At 43.6% G+C, this 18,143-nt stretch overlaps 1 protein-coding gene across 3 annotated transcripts in view; it reads left to right on the top strand.

Annotated features, from left to right (window-relative positions):
* Positions 1-18,143, top strand: part of BMX (BMX non-receptor tyrosine kinase) — a 53,367-nt gene that overhangs the window by 2,906 nt on the left and 32,318 nt on the right. For 2 of the 3 annotated variants that reach the window (XM_045472289.1, XM_045472290.1), the window contains exons 2-7: positions 3,196-3,342; positions 4,182-4,286; positions 6,460-6,541; positions 11,806-11,925; positions 14,208-14,272; positions 17,666-17,841. In XM_045472289.1, coding sequence (XP_045328245.1) covers positions 3,196-3,342; positions 4,182-4,286; positions 6,460-6,541; positions 11,806-11,925; positions 14,208-14,272; positions 17,666-17,841 — 695 coding nt within the window. Of the gene's footprint in view, positions 1-1,476; positions 2,223-3,195; positions 3,343-4,181; positions 4,287-6,459; positions 6,542-11,805; positions 11,926-14,207; positions 14,273-17,665; positions 17,842-18,143 lie in introns of those variants that run through there. The other variant, XM_045472291.1, reaches the window with a different exon arrangement.

The following is an 18,143-nucleotide window of genomic DNA, read 5'->3' on the forward strand; positions in this document are numbered from 1 at the left end:
AGTCATCACCACTGGTTATCTCTTCCTATACCAAGGGAGACCATAAAAATGCCTTCCATTTGGAATCTAGGCTAATCTAGGAGAAGAGAGAAGTACAAGGAAGAGATAGAAGCAAATAGAAGTAGAAAGGCAGGTCCAAACCTGAGCAAGAGCCAGATATGGTCTTAGAAGAAACTGATCTGGATGAGACAAAAAGCATGAGTAATCAAAATGGGGCTCTTCAAGGGTGTTAGGAAGCTCCGGGGCCTGCTGACGGAGTTGAACTCTGAAGGTCTCCAAAGACATGTGGCTCCAGACGTGTGTTACATGAGAACGACAGATTGCAGACCTATCTGCACAGAGTGCGAACTCATTTTTGTGAAAATAAATACGTGCACGTACGTATTCAAAAGAATCTAGACGTGTGTTCACCAAGATGTTAACAGGTTTTTTTTTCCTTTGCTTATTTGTAGTTCTTCACTTTGTAGAATAAACATACATCACATCTGATTTTAGAAATGAAAGCCAAAAAATTCACAAAAGGCAGGACTTTGGAATGAACAAATTTGTTGCAATTTGACAAATTATGTGGCATCAGGTGCAACAACATGCATAAAGCCTTGGAGACATATCAGAAAGTGTGTCCAAGGACTTGGAACGGTCCTTTTGAGCCCATTTTCTTCTTCCCCTCAAGATACAAAAGCAACTTTGTGAATTTCATTTCTCGGTGATTTCTGCGACTCACCATACTGATTTTTTAGATAAAATTTCCCTCCCCCAAATTTTAATGTAATGAATGTAAAAGTTCTATAAACAGAAACGCATGTGTACTAGGAAAGGCTGCTTATACATTGACATTGCAGTTTGCATTTTTAAAACAGTGCTCTTAGTGTGGCAAGTCCATTCAGTATCTGAAAAAGTTTTGAAAAGTAAACTTTCTATTCAACTAATCAGATCTATTTAACTTGCATTCTGCTTTGAGGAGTCATGTTCTAGCTGTGGAGACAAAAGATGTTTGACAAAAGTTTTCACAGTTTTTTTTTTATGCTTTCTTAGTAAAACTTTTAATTGCAGGAATATAAAAGGCAAAAGTGCCCTAAAACTATACCCAGTGTGTGGTATGGCTCCCCAAGAGGGGAATTAACTCAAAAACACTAGACCCTGCACAGTTTCAGTAACCCTTCAAGCAAATCTCTTCCGGCCATTGACTCTGGGTATAGGAAATAATCTTATCTGGGAACGCCTGGGTGGCTCAGTCAGATGAGCATCCAACTCTTGATTTTGGCTCAGATCATGATCTCAGGGTCGTGGGTTTGAGCCCTGTGTCGGGCTCCACACTGGGTGTGGAACCTGGTTGGGATTCTGTCTCTCCTCTCTCTGCCTCTGCACTGCTTGTGCCTCTCCCCGCCCCCCCCCCCCCCCCGTCTAAGAAAAGAAAAAAAAAGAAAAGAAAAGAAAAGAAAAGAAAAGAAAAGAAAAAAATCTTATCTGACCAGGCATATGTGTAGAGTTTCTAACGAAGGCAAAGGTGAAAAGTAGGTGTACCTGTCTTCCCAGGTCCTGCTGGGTTTACTACCCCCGACCTCTGCCCCATCTTTGAGTCCAGGGGCCAAGAAACCAGTGACCATGACAAATAGCACCCACTGTGGTCAAAAGAAACTCATTCTACTTTCCCAAAGGAATTATGCTTTTCTTTCCAGATAAAACGATATTCAAAACAAAAAGTGACCGATGGATAAGATTTATAATGGATAAGATTTCCATTACTTCTGCCTCTAAAGCAATCGATGCCCTTGGAGAACATTTGAGGGATTAATAGTCACTTCATCTGTATAAATAATGAACATACGCTGACTTTTTGATTCCCGTTTCTACAGTGGTGTGGTCTATGTCAGGAGGGAAGCTGGCTGGACCTGATGGTGTTTATTCAATGTGTCTCCCTTCCTTCCCGCTTCCCTGCCATAGTGGGCCCATCACGCTCTGGGCCAGTGAGAAGCGGCCTTTAACGATTGGACAGGTTCACTTGGCATCCTCTCCCATCCACACAGAGCAGTGCCTCTGTGGGTGCTTCCTGATAGAGAGTGATAAATAGGATGCAAATATGTTCTTTGTAATCCATGATCTTGGCATAGCCAGAGAGAATATGAGCACCTGTGCCTCAGGACAGTAACTTTTTGCTTAGACCTCGAGAGTTGACTCGACGTTAAGGACCCACAAGCACACCCGAGCTGATCAAATGTAAGGTGAGTAAAGTTAACGATACGCAGATTATCAGTAGACAAAGAACGATAGAAATTATTGAACCTCTGACTGCTAATAATCCTGAGATTTCACAAAACAAAGAACTTAAGAAAGTTTACCTTTTGCGGCCCACTACTTAACATTACTTTAAAACAAAACAAAACAAAACATTACTTTTCGTTACCAGATCTGATATCAGACTTGAGGGTGAAGCAACAGTCTTAGTAGCACCAGAAAGTTAATGTATTTATTTTTTAGAAATACCTTAAACTTTCACGGCAACATGGTTCGGGAAGGAAAAGCAAGACTGTTTTTAGTTTGTAAGGTACCAATTTTTTTTTCAGTTTCTTAAAAATTGATTTGGGTAGCATTTTTTAAATGGTTTGTTCTCAGAAATCCTGAAAATCATATCCGTGCCCTTTATGTTAAAGCTCTGATTATGATCAGGAACTGTGGGTAGCACTTACGATGCTATCAGAGTCTCACAGTGGTTTGGATGATTTGGTCAAAGAGGAGTCACATTGACAGAGAGAAATTTGTTGGCCAATCACTTCAGACATGGTGAGCTGTCTGGAGTCCAAATATTTCAAAGTTTGAGCAAATCCAATTCGATTCAACAAATGCCCGTAGAATGCTTAAGGAATAAGGAGACCTTTGATAAGGTGGTCTGGGGGCAGGTGCAAAGATTGTGGGTTTATGAGCCAGAATGGGACGAGTACGATACATAAAATATCGTAAACAAATCAACATATTTATACCAGTCAGAGCCAAAGCAGTAGGAATGAAGGGCAGGCACATGTGTATTTAAGAGACTGCTTAGTTAAATTTTTTTCTCTAGTCCTAAATATAAGTTGTAGAAATTATATTATTTATATTATCCCTGACTGACAAAGAGTTGGCTAAAAATTCTGAAGGCTAAAAGAGAACGTCGCTGGGTGCTACACACACTCATTTTCATTATTTTATTTTATTTAGGACGACGATATGGACACAAAATCCATTCTAGAAGAACTTCTTCTCAAAAGGTCACAGCAAAAAAAGAAAATGTCGCCAAGTAATTACAAAGAGAGGCTTTTTGTTTTAACCAAAACAAATCTCTCCTACTATGAATATGACAAAATGGTGAGACCCTACTTATTCCATTGTTTTTGTACTGTTTATTTTTCTTGAGTCTCCACAAAGTGCTTAATTATAATGGAACAATGTCACGCTTCTTAGCTTACATAGTAAAGATCAACTTGCCCTCACTTATCACATGGTCTTTTCTTAACCAAGGTATGAGTAATTCAAGATAAAGGGCTTTAAAATACTGGCTAACTTTACTAAGGCAAATTGTACCCTTTAGAACAGTGGTTCTCAACTGAGGGGGATTTGGCCCCCCCAGGGGACATTTTTGGTTATCATGATGGGGGGGGGGTGCTACTGGCATCTAGTGGGTACAGGCCAGAGTTACTGCCAAACATCCTATAACGTGCAGAACAGCCCCCACAACAGAGAACGATCTGGCCCCAAAGAGTGCTGAAGATAAGAAACACTGCCTTAACACTCTGCTGGAAATAAGACTATTTCTATAAAGCTGAGAATTCTATCAGAGCAGAAATACTGAAAGACTGTCTTAAAATTGGAACAAAATTAAGATGCTTCCTGGAGTTAAATTTTGATTTTCCCAAGTGGATTAAGCAAGCACGCGACAGGTGATTGGAAATGTGTTTCAAGATTATCAAACAAAATTAAGTACTGCTTGAAGACTTGCTTTTGGAGGCGTATATATGAGCTTGTGTCCCCACTCGAAAACATATTCTGTTGCCATTGGATTTTGACCATGATGGAATAATTGGAAGAATTCTCACATAGCCGTCCCACCTCTCAATCTCCCTCCTAGGATAACCTTCACTTTATGCTTTTCCTTGTGTGCCATTGTGCATTGCATGAGGCATCTAATATTTTGGTTTTTAATTCAGAAAAGAGGCAGCAGAAAAGGATCAATTGAGATTAAGAAAATCAGATGCGTGGAGAAAGTAAACCTTGAGGAGCAGACCCCCGTGGAAAGACAGTATCCGTTTCAGGTAAGGGGCGGGACAAGGACAACGTTCTATTGGGCGGATGGATTTTGTTTTAATATTTTCGATTGTGAACTCAGTATATGGTCGATAACCAAAGGTGTTGCGAAATGGTGAAGACAGTGACAAGGCTTGACACGTCCCCAGATGGGAGCTGGGCATTTTGCTGAAATTCTACCTACCGGTCTGCTTCGCTTGGAGGGAGAAAAGAAAGGATGAGCCACACTAAAAGAAAGTAGCCACACAAAAGAAAGTAGCCACAGTGGCCTGACTTGTCCTGGGGCCTCACAATCTTTCATCAAACACTGCTAAGCACTTCCAAGGGGCTACAAGGTACTAGACACACTATAAGGAGTCAAATGCCATCCTTGTCCCCAAGGCATTTCCAGATCATTATAAGGCAGTGAGGGTGAGTGTTAAGATGAAGGTCTGCAGAGGAGCCATGGTGACCCAGGAAGCGGAAGCTCAGTCCTCACTCCCAAAGGTCAGGGAGATGGTCTATCTATTGGAAGTGACCCTCGGGTTAAGAAAGACCAGTGGTTAGCCCAGCAAAAACAGGAAGGGCAGTGAAACAAAAGAAACAGCAGATGTCAAGGCCCTGTAGGTGAAGTAGGAATAACACCAGCCTTGTGAGCAAGTGAAGGACATGAGCCTGGAAAGGTGGGCACGGCCATATCATGAAAGGCTTCGCACAGCATACTAAGGAGTTTGCATTTTACCCTGAAGTATTTTATGCAATGGTATGGTGCAGAAAGTGTGCCTACAGTACCCTTTGGAAGCGGCTTGATCTGCATCGTGCCCTCGTTTTATTACATCATTAATACTTATCTTTCCGATCTAAAGGCAGACAGACCGACTGTCCTTCCGATGGTCAGACTACCCAGGGGTAGTGACTCGAGGGAACTGTGGCCAAAAATGAAATAAAATCATCTGGCTGGTGAACAGGCCATACTTCCTATTTAAAAAAATTTTTTTAATGTTTTATTTATTTTTGACAGAGAGAGATAGAGCATGAGCGGGGGAGGGGCAGAGAGAGAGGGAGACACAGAATCCGAAGCAGGCTCCAGGCTCTGAGCGGTCAGCACAGAGCCCGATGAGGGGCTCGAACTCACAGACCGTGAGATCATGACCTGAGCTGAAGTCGTATGCTCAACCGACTGAGCCACCCAGGCGCCCCCATACTTCCTATTTTAAAAGCAAACATTGCCCAATTGGAAGAAACCAGGGGAGTGTGTGCTCACGGAAGATGCTTCATATTCTTATCACAGAAGCATGGAACACTCAAAAGAACACAGGCTTTGGAGGCGCACAGAGCTCCTAACTCCACTGCTTATATTTGTCTATTACCATAGACAACACATTCAACCCTCTATCTGAGTTGGTTTCTTCATTTACAAAGTGGGCATAATCGTATATATTTCATAGAGTTGAAATAGGATTAAAATCTTAAAGTATCTAGGAAAGATTCCAGACAGTGGTAGATATTTAATAAATGGTCTGTAACATTTACCCACAAAAATGCAATAAACTAGAGAACGATCTGGGGAAGACATTATAATGTTCCAACATTTAAACAAGCATCTTAAAGAAGAGAAAATGATTTATGCTAGGGATTCCCAGGGTGGGACATGACCCAAGGAAACAAAGTAACAGGGAGACAGATTTTTACTCAATATAAGCAGGAACTATATAATGATCAGAATATATGGAAATTGCCAAGGGTGGTATAGCAAAGGTAAAGGACATTTCATCCCTGACGATATTTTTCAGGATAGAACAGGTAAACATTTTCCAATGGGGTATAAAGAGAGTCATGCACTGGGTTGATGGATGGACCAGAACATTCCTAAGACACCTGTCATAGCTAACATTTTGTACTTTCATAATTCTCCATGGTCCAGGGCATGTATGCTGGGACCTCTGGGAGCTCAGTGTTCACGAATGTCAGATGCCTCATTGCCATGATTTTCCCAAATGTAGAAGTGTCTGGGAGAAAACAAACTGGGGGGGGGGGGTGGAGGATAAAAAGAACTAGATTTTTTTTTATCTAATTCCAAAGGTATTGCATATTTCATAAGCAAACTCAACTTTTCTTTTGGATCCCAGAAAATGTGCAGTTGTCCCGGAATGAACCATGGATGCAATTATATGTCAATGAACCCAATCTCTTCCTTTCCAGATTGTCTATAAAGACGGGCTTCTCTATGTCTACGCATCAAATGAAGAGAGCCGAAGTCAGTGGTTGAAAGCATTACAAAAAGGTAATTTGGAAAAGTCATAAAAGATAGCCACCAACTGAGTTCTGTTGAGGCTCCGTGGAGGAAAGATATGGCAGTAAAAGGACCCTCTGCTAAGGGAGAATCCACTGCTTTTCCTAGGAACCTCAGAGAATGGGTCACGCTCATTCTCATTTTGCATTCTCATTGTTACACGGGGCGAGCCTGTGGATCCGATTCCCTTCCTCCCCGCTCCCCACCCACACAGAGCGGCTATTGTGTCCTCCCAGCAGCGCGGGGGAAGCCAGACCACCTGCTCTCCACCCACTGTGCCTTTACCAGGGCAAAGTCTAGGTTCTCGTGGGGCCTGTGGCTACTGGACTTTGGATGTTTACAGAAAGTTCTATCTAATACTTATCAAGTACTCAATATCTGCCAACTACTGTGGCAAGTACGCTGTAAAATATTTTCTTAAGTAATCCTCTCGACAGCTCTATGGAAGGGGGTAATATTATTCTCCTTTTCTCAGATGAGTGGAATTAAAGAGACGGGGCCGGTGTCGCGTACCTAATAATGGAGAACTCGTAACTTGGTGGCCCAAACCCAGCTTTTGAACCAGGGCAGTAGAAATGCTAGGCAAAACTGGGGATTTAATGAAGCTTCTACTCAGGGATTCTTAGGCTGCTCTGGTGACAACCTTTGGCAGAAGACACAAAATGGTTAGTAATTTCGTGCTATGGTATTTTTCCCTGGGATGTTTTTATTTTAAAGGTAGGTCAGAGTGTGAGGACAGTATATGACTCAAATGAATGACTCTATTGGTGTGATTTCAGGTACTAAGCCCCCAGGCAGGGTACGGTTTTGTTTTAATTCATTTAAGTTTTAGATGCGGGTTCTTTTTCCGTATACTTCAAATTATACCACTGTAGACGACGACTGACTTTGGTGCAAATACATCCTTTTTTTCTTGTTCCACACGCAGGACTTCATCTTCCCTTTGCACGAAAGGGTTTAGCCCCCTATTCTGTAGGTCGAGTGGTCTGGTGAGGGGAGTAGCCTCCCTCTACCCGCTACCAGCGGGGTGAAATGAGAAGGGCATCCCTCTTAGAGACAGACAAATCCGCGTCCAAGTCCTGCTTTGCTGTGTCACCTAATAAAACCATCTCATGTCTCTGGATCTCAGTTTCCCAACCTGTGAAATGGGAGATCACATTTCTTTTTTCCTCGAGTGATCATGAGCCACACACAAATGACGCACATATACACTAAAGTATCCTCCACACCCACGTGAGCCCCTGTGGTTATAGTGGGGCCTCCAGGAGGGGTTTGAGATGCTCCCCACTCAGTCTCCTTTGGCGGGGGGGCTTCGCAGGAGTAGTTGCTATGTAGACACCTCCTGTGTGCAGCTATCAGTCATGCCCTAGAGTCCTTCGTGGGTCCTTCTGGAACTATATATGGCAGGCAGCTTTGGGTTTGGCCCTGGGAAGCTCGGGTAAAGGCAGATGGAAAACAAAGCAAGGCAGGGACAGAGAAGCAAAGGTGAATCTCCTAGCCCCTCATAAAACTTCAGAGAGGCCCTATCACCAGGGCCACCACATGCACAGTAAGCCATCTGTATCAGTTAGTAATGCTTGGGGGTGCAGGTAAAAAGACACTAAACAGAGGCACCTGGGTGGCTCAGCCGGTCAAGCCTCCAACTCTTGACTTTGGCTCAGGTGGTGATCTCACGGTTCGTGGGTTCGAGCCCCGCATCTGGCTCTGTACAGCACGGAGCCTTTGAGATTTTGTGTGTGTGTGTGTGTGTGTGTGTGTGTGTGTGTCTCCCCCTCCCTCCCTCCTTCCCTCTGTCTTTCTCTCAAAATAAACAAACTTAAAAAAAAAAAAACGACACCGGACGCTGGCTGAAACAAATGCACATTTGTTCCCCTCACACGGTTAGTAAGTCCAGAGGGAGATGGCCCAGGGCCAATGCAGCAGCCCAGTGAAGTCGGGTAAAGACCCAGGCTCCTCCTAACCTTCTGCTCTGCCATCTGGGAAAGGCTCTGGGAGGCCCTGGGAAAGGCTCTGAGCTTCTCCACAAGCGTAACCTGCAAACTTGTGCACGTGTCATACTGGCCAGAACTGTATCCCACGGCCATTTCTACGTGCAGGGGAGGCTGGAAGACAGTATCTGGGGTTTCCAGCCTTCATGCTGGAAAACAGGAAGAGAGAAGGTGGGTGAGATCGGCTGTCAGGGTTGAAGGAAACAAAAGAGGAGCATGGTATCAGCTGTCAGGCTGGCCAACCTGCCACAGGAAAACAAAGAAGTTTCCTCACTTAAATCCTCTCCCCTATGAAGACTTTTTGTCCATTGTTTAGCTCAGGTATTATAAACCGAGGTGGCGCTGGAGACATAGAACTTTCCAGATAGTAACCTATAGTCGGGAGGTTTGGGCTGACTGAGTGGGGACTCAGGGAGCGTCAGCCACCGTGGTTCTGAATTCAGCTGACCAGATGTGGATAAAGCGTGTCCTTTCCAAAAATGAAAATGGAAGGGGGGTTGACAGGGAAGCTGGCGTCTGTGCATTGGACTCGAGTAGAAACAACTTGGGGCTGAGTCTCAGAAGTGCTACTTGCTAGGTCTATGACCTTGAGCAAGCTACAGCACCCCCCCGCCCCTCGGCTGACCTAGCTCTGTAAGTGCCGTGACAAGAACAGATGCCTGCAAGGCTGTTGAGTAGATTCAACGAGACGATACATGTGAGGGGAAATATGGAAACTCCTATGTACATGTTAACAGACATGAGTTCCTCTTCTTGTCATTATTAAATGGTGGGAGTGTCGCAACGTGGACTTTTGGACTCGGTTGGAAAAGAGTTACTCACCCAGGAATTGAAATTCATTCGTGCAGTAGGAAGTAACAGGAATCCTGGCCTGGTGGGGTAGGGGTGGGGGGCAGAAGGAGCCTGGAGAGTAGGGAGGCAAGTAATATGCCCAAGGAATTGCAATGGCCATTTGGGGACCAAGGTCAGAAACTAGCGTGTTGCAATCTTATTTTTTAATGTTTATTTACTTTGAGAGAGAGAGCGCACGTGCGCACACAAGCAAGTCGGGGAGGGGCAGGGAGAGAGGGAGACACGGAATCCCAAGCAGGCTCCATCCTCAGTGCAGAGCCCCACCCAGGGCTCGATCTCACGACCGTGAGATCACGAACTGAGCCGAAATCAAGAGCCTGATGTTTAACCGACTGAGCCACCCAGATGCCCCTAGTGTATTGTATTCTTAACCCCATTTGCTTTTTGTTACTTCTGTAATAATGTTCCTTTAGTTCCCATTGATATTTAGTAAAGTTTTTTTTAATGCCAGCACTTTCAGCTAAGCTGAGCTGAGCTAAACTAAGGGAATGATAACACTAAAGCCTCCTGTTCACTGAACACCTGCTCGGAGCCAAACTCTACGCTGGATGCTTTACATACATAAAGATTGGATATGATCCACTGACCCAGCCAAGCAGTTCTTATCTCCAAACACTTCCTTGAATCAGAGCAGAACTCTCCTGGGACTAATATAAGGAGTCCTTAAGATGAATAGAAAATCAAGAAGAAAAGAATTGAAGTCACATATAGAACCAGCCCTCCCCACCTAGAAAACCTTCTTGAACTAATCTCTACTAAGACCTCGTGGGTTTCTCTGCTGTATTTTGAGAGAGGCTAATTTGGTGTAGACATGGGATTCTACTCCAGTATTAGAATTTCATTTCTCTGGATTAAACATTGCCCTACTCCCATATATATATTTTTAAATATGCACATATTCCTAGAAAAGGGGCCCCACAAACCATTCGTTCTTTAGTGTAAACAAGTCAAAGCCATGAAAGACAAAGCAGGGATGAGGGATGGTTCCAGATCAAGGGAAACTAGAAAACTAAATGCCATATGTGATTCTGGATTGGATCCCCAATCAGAAACAGTGAATAATTATAAAGGGTATTATTGAAACAGTTGGAACAATATTGAATATAAAATATTCAGGAAGACTATTGTATCATGTTAAGTTTCCTGAATTTGATAATGGTATTGCGGTTGTGTAAGGGACTGTCGCTGCTAACAGAAGTTATGTGCTGAAGTATTTATGGGTGATATTTTCTAGGTCATGATATCTGCAACGTACTCTCAAATGGTTAACAAAACATAACAACTTAAAAATTTTTAATAATAATAATATGTATGCACAGAGAGAGAGATAAAGCAAATGTGGCAAACAGTTAAAAATTGATGAGGGGCGCCTGGGTGGCGCAGTCGGTTAAGCGTCCGACTTCAGCCAGGTCACGATCTCGCGGTCCGGGAGTTCGAGCCCCGCGTCAGGCTCTGGGCTGATGGCTCAGAGCCTGGAGCCTGTTTCCGATTCTGTGTCTCCCTCTCTCTCTGCCCCTCCCCCGTTCATGCTCTGTCTCTCTCTGTCCCAAAAATAAATAAACGTTGAAAAAAAAAAAATTAAAAAAAAAAAAAAAAAATTTTTAATAATAATAATATGTATGCACAGAGAGAGAGATAAAGCAAATGTGGCAAACAGTTAAAAATTGATGAGGGGCGCCTGGGTGGCGCAGTCGGTTAAGCGTCCGACTTCAGCCAGGTCACGATCTCGCGGTCCGGGAGTTCGAGCCCCGCATCAGGCTCTGGGCTGATGGCTCAGAGCCTGGAGCCTGTTTCCGATTCTGTGTCTCCCTCTCTCTCTGCCCCTCCCCCGTTCATGCTCTGTCTCTCTCTGTCCCAAAAATAAATAAACGTTGAAAAAAAAAAAAAATTTAAAAAAAAAATTTAAAAAAAAAAAAAAAATTGATGAATCTGGGTGAAGGGTATACGGACGTCTGTTGTACCAGTCTTCAAACTCATCGGTATGTTTGAAATGTTTCAAAATGAAGAGTGGAGGGAAGTACATGTTCCTGAGAACCTTCTTTCCCTCTTGCTAAGATTTAGTCCTATCCTCCAGCCTCCTACAAGAGAACACCATGTACCATAACCCCCTTACTATCTTTACAGATGTATTTCTAACACCCTAGATCACCGAGTTGATCCGCATATGCGTTTTCTAGTTTTTTGGGGTAAGGCTGATACAAGTTATTGTGTCGTTCTCACTATACGCCAGGTTCAACGTTTTTTTTTTTGGTTTCTTGTTTTTTTTGGCTTATTAACTTCTGAGTGAAAGACATATCCTTCGGGAACCATTAAATAAGGTTTTCATTGTTCTGTGATAACAGCACTTACTGAACGTGTTTCTTCTCTTGGGCCAACGTTTGCTCATGCTGTGTTTTCTTCCTGCCTGTTCCCCAGAGATAAGGGGCAACCCCCACCTGCTGATCAAGTACCACAGTGGGTTCTTCGTGGATGGAAAGTTCCTGTGCTGCCAGCAGAGCTGCAAAGCGGCCCCAGGATGTACCCTCTGGGAAGCATGTAATGTGACCCTTTTGTTGGGCTGGACCCGGGGTGGACGCTGCCCCGTTAGGCAAACCTGCCAAATTCCATAATAGCTCACCAAGTTCGGGAAAACAAGATGTGCCAGATTGGTTGACATCATGAAAATCCAGCCTCAAAAAATGCTAGCGGGCAGATGAAGCCCAGTTCTAGAGTCGATTGAGTCATGTTCACTAAAATAATAACAATATTAACATCTGGCATTCTTTCATGAGAAAGGTTTTTTTTTTTTTAATTGGAATCATGAATCAATCAAGCTGTTTATTTCCTCCCATAATTCTTCCTGGTTTAACATAAACACCAAATGGGTAGAATGTGGTGAACATATCACCATGGTTCATAACCCTAAAATAATAAATCAGAAAAACCACCATTCTGTAAAAAAATATGTCAAAGGATAAAATGTAACTAATACTTTTAATCACCATAGATACCAAAGTGACGGACAACCTAATTTTAAAGGGCATATTTAAAGGATTTGCCATTTCTGTACGTGTTTATTGGTTTCTTAATAACATCACAGAAGGTAGTGAAGGGTTTGCCTTAAGTGCAATCAGATTCTGTCCAGAGTTATATTCCTAAGAAAATCTGCCTGAGACTTTATCTGGGGACAGAAATGAAAGCCCACCCAGTGGCTTTGAAGGGTTAACAGAGGGAAAGAATTCGGTTGTTTTCTGCTTGTGCCCTAATGGGGTCCCCTTCCATCTCCAGGATACTTACATGTGGCAGTCCCACGTATTTTAGACGTGTATCACTGTTTAGCAATATTAAGTTGCAAATAAATTAAAAAGGAGAACTTATTCTGGGAGCGGTTTTACCAGCCTGGGCAAAATATGCGAGGATTCCACCTTTAACGAATTGAATGAGATCAGCGGTGTGATCCCACTTCATGAACTGTAAGACACACAGGGACATGAGCTATTATTCAACTTCACTCCATCACGGTATTCACCCCTGACAGTCACATTGAGGGCGTTACTAGTAATTTGGCACCAAAATCAATGAATAAACGTTCATTGTGTTTTCCATCTTAATTAGACTACACAATGAACATTTATTAATCTTAAGTATACCACGTTGCCCTTTATACTCACCAATTATAGTGATTTAATGAACTGTATAGAAATTGTTGTCTATGGATCCTCCCTCCACTGTAAGGGACTAAGGAATAATGTTTCCTTACAGCATTAATTATCTCCCACACTTATTCTGTTCAAGATCTGGCATCATTACCCAGCAGGCCAGATTCTAGCTCTGACCTTACCACCCTAACTCCCTGGGAAGAAGCGGGGGGGAAAGGGCAGAGAGAGCACTGCCTCGGGATTATCTTCCTAGGCTCTGCCTGGATGGCATCTGCCATGCGTTCTGGGTGCAACAGGCTCTTTGCCAGCCTCTGAAGAAAACTACAGAATTCGCGGGTGCTGTGGCCCATGAGCAGCTATGATATTGTCTATTTGCCCAAGTAGAACTTCCTGCCTTGGCCTTCTCTGCTGAGTTACAGGGCAGCCCCTGGGTACAGTTACTTGGAAGGAAACAGTTGAGAGTCTTTGCTTCCTTCTGTCTCCAAAATGCCCTAGACCACTCCTTTTCTGGAGCACATGACCTATAAGTAAGTTTACCATGCGCCCCAGTTTGTTTGCATCAGTCTCCTTCTGCAGCTGGGGACCTGGCATAATTATTAAAAGCTACCGATCCCTGTAAGGAATGTTCCAGCTTGGTTAGTACACCACACGGCCACTGTACTTACAAGGCACCTGACGGCTTCACCCTCATGGCTGGGCATCTACCCACAGGTGCAAGTGGAAAGAGAAGCCAACAACTACCATAAGAAATGAAAAAAAAAAAGCATAGGATAGGTTTGTTCACTCATAAATCAGCTACTTACAAGCATCTTGTATGCGTTACTCCAAGAGGAATCAGACATGGATTCTGACCCCAAGCCTCATAGGTATTACCCAACGAGATTAGACATCTGTACTTCAAATACAGGGTGGAAATGAGATATAAATTAACAGTTTAAACGATTGAGAGGAATTTGAATTTTTTATCTGTTTGGGGAGAATACTGGGCACCAGAGGCGGAGGAGTGGTGTTCGAGTTGGGTGTTACACGGGAAAGTAACAACATCACTCCGAAGGGTGCGTCTGAATTCATTTCACCTGAAGCACTGATCACATAAGCTAGTTCATTCTTTCCATTCATGACACTGGGTGCTTGCTTTGTTTAAAGTTCCTTCTGATACGACTTGGCTTCGCTTTTCAGATGCTGATCTGCACGTCACAACCCACGAAGAGAAACACAGAGCTCCCACCTTCCCAGACAGAGTGGTAAGTCAATATTAAAAAAAAAAAAATGTTTGCATAGTCAGGATATATTACATAAACCATGAGTTGCCGGATTCAAGAGTGGAAAGTATGGGCCTCATTCAGACTGCTCAGCAAAGAGAGGGAAACCGTGAGTTATCACCGAGAGCAATGGCACTATCGAATGATACTGTTGTAGTTAATGCCTTTTCTAACCTATAAGCACATAAGAGTCACCAAACAATGGGTGCAAGCAGGAGAAGCCCTTAAGATGGCATCACATGTAACAGGCAGCTGTTACTTACCGCCATGCCTCCCCCAGCACCAGCATGGCCAAGTCGGCCTCGTGTGAATATTCTAGAGAAGGAATGGGCACAAGCAGAAACTAACCTAAGTCTTTCCCTCCATTAGCCCTTCAAAGCCACTTGGTGTGCTTTTTTTCTCTGTCTCTGAACAGAATCTCCAGGAGATGCCACAGTTTTCTGGTCACTCTCCTTTGAAATAAAATTTCCCAATGACTCGTCGTCATGGGAAGAACCTCTAAATTGTCCCATCCGATGTTATAATCCTACCACTCCAAACATCACTCTGAGTGACAACTCCTCCCCTTCACATGGCTCAGATGGAAGCCTGCTTCGGGTGAGGGTCATTAAGAAGCTGAAATTTCTGACTCTTTCACAGTTGGGCCCCAGGAAGAGGGGGTCTAATGAAAAACAGTTATACGTGGCTGATCCCATCATGACTCGGTAGGGGTGGCTTCTGGGTGAGACAGTTTTCCAGTGCTGATTCTTTAGCCTCTGGGCAACTTGTGTGGGTTTGCCACGAGAGCGCAGATCCAAATGTAGTTTTATGACAGAGGGAATGTCTTCACCTTTAGCTCTTGGGTTTCTGGTCCTCACATTTTGCTGAGCCAATTCCCCCATCTCAGGAAGAGTTCCTTTCAAGATGGCTCCCAGCCAACCCTCGCCCCAGGGTGGACTTGGCCTCCAGGAAAACAAACAAAACCTGGGCTTCTCTGGTTAGGACCACAGTCTGTGGCTCACTCTCACACGACAGGCTGCTGCTCTGCTTTTGCTCTGCCTTCCTGGGTTTGTAGCCTTCGCTCCTGCTTTTCGGCTTCCCAGGCAGGTGTCAGCCTCCTGGCATGCCAGAGGACACATAAAGTGGCCTCCCAATGATCCTCTGGAAGTCGTCCTCAAAGTAAAGGAGGGTCTCTACCCATCCATCAGCTCTCTGGTGTCTTGGGTACTTATTTTCAGCGGTACACATTCACACACACTTCTCCCTTTCCGAGTCAAAACCATATAATTTTTGTGAACCAACATGCGGGACAAAAAGAAATCCACTACTGGAGTAGGTTAAATCGTGTCAATTGCTTCTAAAGGAAGCACAGCCATGCTGAAGCCTTGATGGTGGACCCCCAGCATCCAGAACTGTGAGAGAACAAATTTCCGTTGTTTTAATCCACTAGATGCGTAGCGATCTGTTATGGCAGCCTAAGGAAACTAATACAGTTATGAAGGCTTGAGGGTTTTATTGTTATCGGCAACATTGCTATTTTGGTTTGGGTCCACGCTCTAGTCCTGAAGCTTGGAATTTATGGCCTTGTAAAACACCTAACAGCAATGTCCAGAATAAGCAAACCTACAGGGACAAGAGGTTGAGAGGAGTGGGATGGAAATGGGGAGAGGCCGCTAATGTGCACAGGGGCCCCAAAGGAGTGCCAGCAAGGTGCTTGGACCGGATTGTGGTGGTGGTTGCCCGACTTGACAAATTTACTGAAAGTCACTGAATTTTACCCTTATAAAAGGTAAATTTTATGGTATGCAAATTCTAATCCAATACAATTTATTTGAAACAAATCTAAGAGCTGGGGATAATTTAGGAGCCAGAAACCACTGCATCTAATCTCTGTCCAGGAATTGTTTGGGAAATATGCTGAAGATTATCAGGCCGGCACATCAGTGGTCAAGGGTTTCTAAGTCTGTTTTGATTGTAAGTTGCCCTAAGAGATCAGGGATCAGAGCGAGTATCGTGAAAAGCATGTTTTCCTTTGTTTCGTTTTTATCAGAACATTCAGGAGAGAACTTTGCGGAGCTGAGGAAATTAAAAATCCACCTTCTAGCTGGTCTGTTCAGATTTCCGTTTAGGGAACTTTCCACTGCATTTATCTCTGGGCAGAACCATGGCATAGCTCATAAACAGCGGTGTCCTGCATAACTAAAATTTCCAGGATGTCGATCCCTGAAAAAAAAAAAAAAAGTAAAAATACAAGTATGAAAAATTAAATTGAGAGCTTATACATTGTTCTGTGAAGTTTTAACTGAAATATAACATGCACTTAGAAAAGTATACAAGTCCTACGTATTTAGCTTGATGCCTTTTCACAAACGGAACCCATCTGCGTAACTCTCACTCAAATTAAGGAACAGCACATCACAGAACCCCAGGGGTGCCATCGTGTTCCTTTTTGGTCACTCCATCCCCCTGAGAGTAATCACTAGCTTGACTTATAACATCATAGATTACTTGCTTGGTTTTGACCTTTATATAAATGGAATCTGAAAGCACAGAGCCATTTATTATCTGTCTTATGACTTTAGGGTATGGTTGTAGTCGATTCTCGTTGCAGTATACAATTCTACTGTGTGAGGACACCACCGTGGTAGTTTCATTGCTGCTGTAACAAATTACCCCAAATTTTGTGACTTAAAGCAACATGAATGTATTCTCTTGAAGTGCCGAAGGTCAGAAGTCTAAAATAAAATGGGCCCACACGGCTGTATTCCTTCTAGAGGCTTTAGGAGGAAAAAATTTATCTCCTTGCCTTTTCCAGCTTCTTTTTCAGCTTCTAGAGACGACCTACATTCTCGGTTTCTGGCCCTCTCCTCCATCTTCAGGGCCAGAAGGGTAGCATCTTCTGCTTAGTATAAAACATGTTTATTCTTTTACCCTTTTAATGGGCATTTCGGTTCTTTCCGGGTTTTATCTAATTGGGATAATTCTGCTGTGAACATTCTTTTACATGTCTTTTGATTTCAATGTTGGGTGTGCATATAGACTTTCTGGATCATAGGGTATGTGCACGCCCAGCTTTAGATCTTGCAGACAGCTCTTCAGTGTGGTTATGCACCCAACCAGTAAAGCGTGAGCGTTCCAGTTGCTCTGTCCGTATCTTTGCCAATTCTTAGTATCGGCCTTTTCTTTCTTTTCTCTTTTTCTTTTTTCTTTTCTTTTCCTTTTCTTTCCTTTTCTTTTTCTTTCCTTCCTTCCTTCTTTCCTTCCTTCCTTTCATAGTTTCTTTTCTTTCTTGCCCTCCTTCTTTCCTTTTTAAGAGCTGATATACTTGGCCTGTTAGTTCCCAGTGCACAAATCTGTGCCTCACGCTGATATATTAAAATCTCTTCTCCTCCAAAGCTGAAGATTCCTCGAGCGGTTCCTATTTTCAAAATGAATGAACCATCTTCAAGTACCACTGTCGCCCAGTATGACAGTGACTCCAAGAAAAACCATGGCTCCCAGCTAAACGTCAATTTGCAGCATATTCCAAGAGAAGACTGCCCTGACTGGTGGCAAGTAAGAAAACTGAAAAGGTAAACTTAAGCTTTTCGTGCAGCTGCCCGCATGTAGGATAGAGGTTACCTCGCTGCCTTGGACCCCAGCCTCAAGGCTGTCCATGTAGGCCTTGGCTGTGCTAGGGCTGTCCTCTCAGGAAACGCTCAGTGCTTGAGCCGGGAGCCTGGGCCAGCGGCAGCCCCACTGGGACAGAACAGCATAGACTTTCCATTTAGATGATCTCAACTGTGAGCTAAGCAACACTTGTGCGTTTTGTTCCCACCTCTTTCTCTCCCCCTTTCCCCGATAACCTTATGTGCCAGAACTCGGAATCTTTAAA

This window comes from Leopardus geoffroyi, chromosome X (genome assembly GCF_018350155.1).
Source record: "Leopardus geoffroyi isolate Oge1 chromosome X, O.geoffroyi_Oge1_pat1.0, whole genome shotgun sequence".
NCBI classification, from domain to species: Eukaryota; Metazoa; Chordata; class Mammalia; order Carnivora; family Felidae; genus Leopardus; species Leopardus geoffroyi.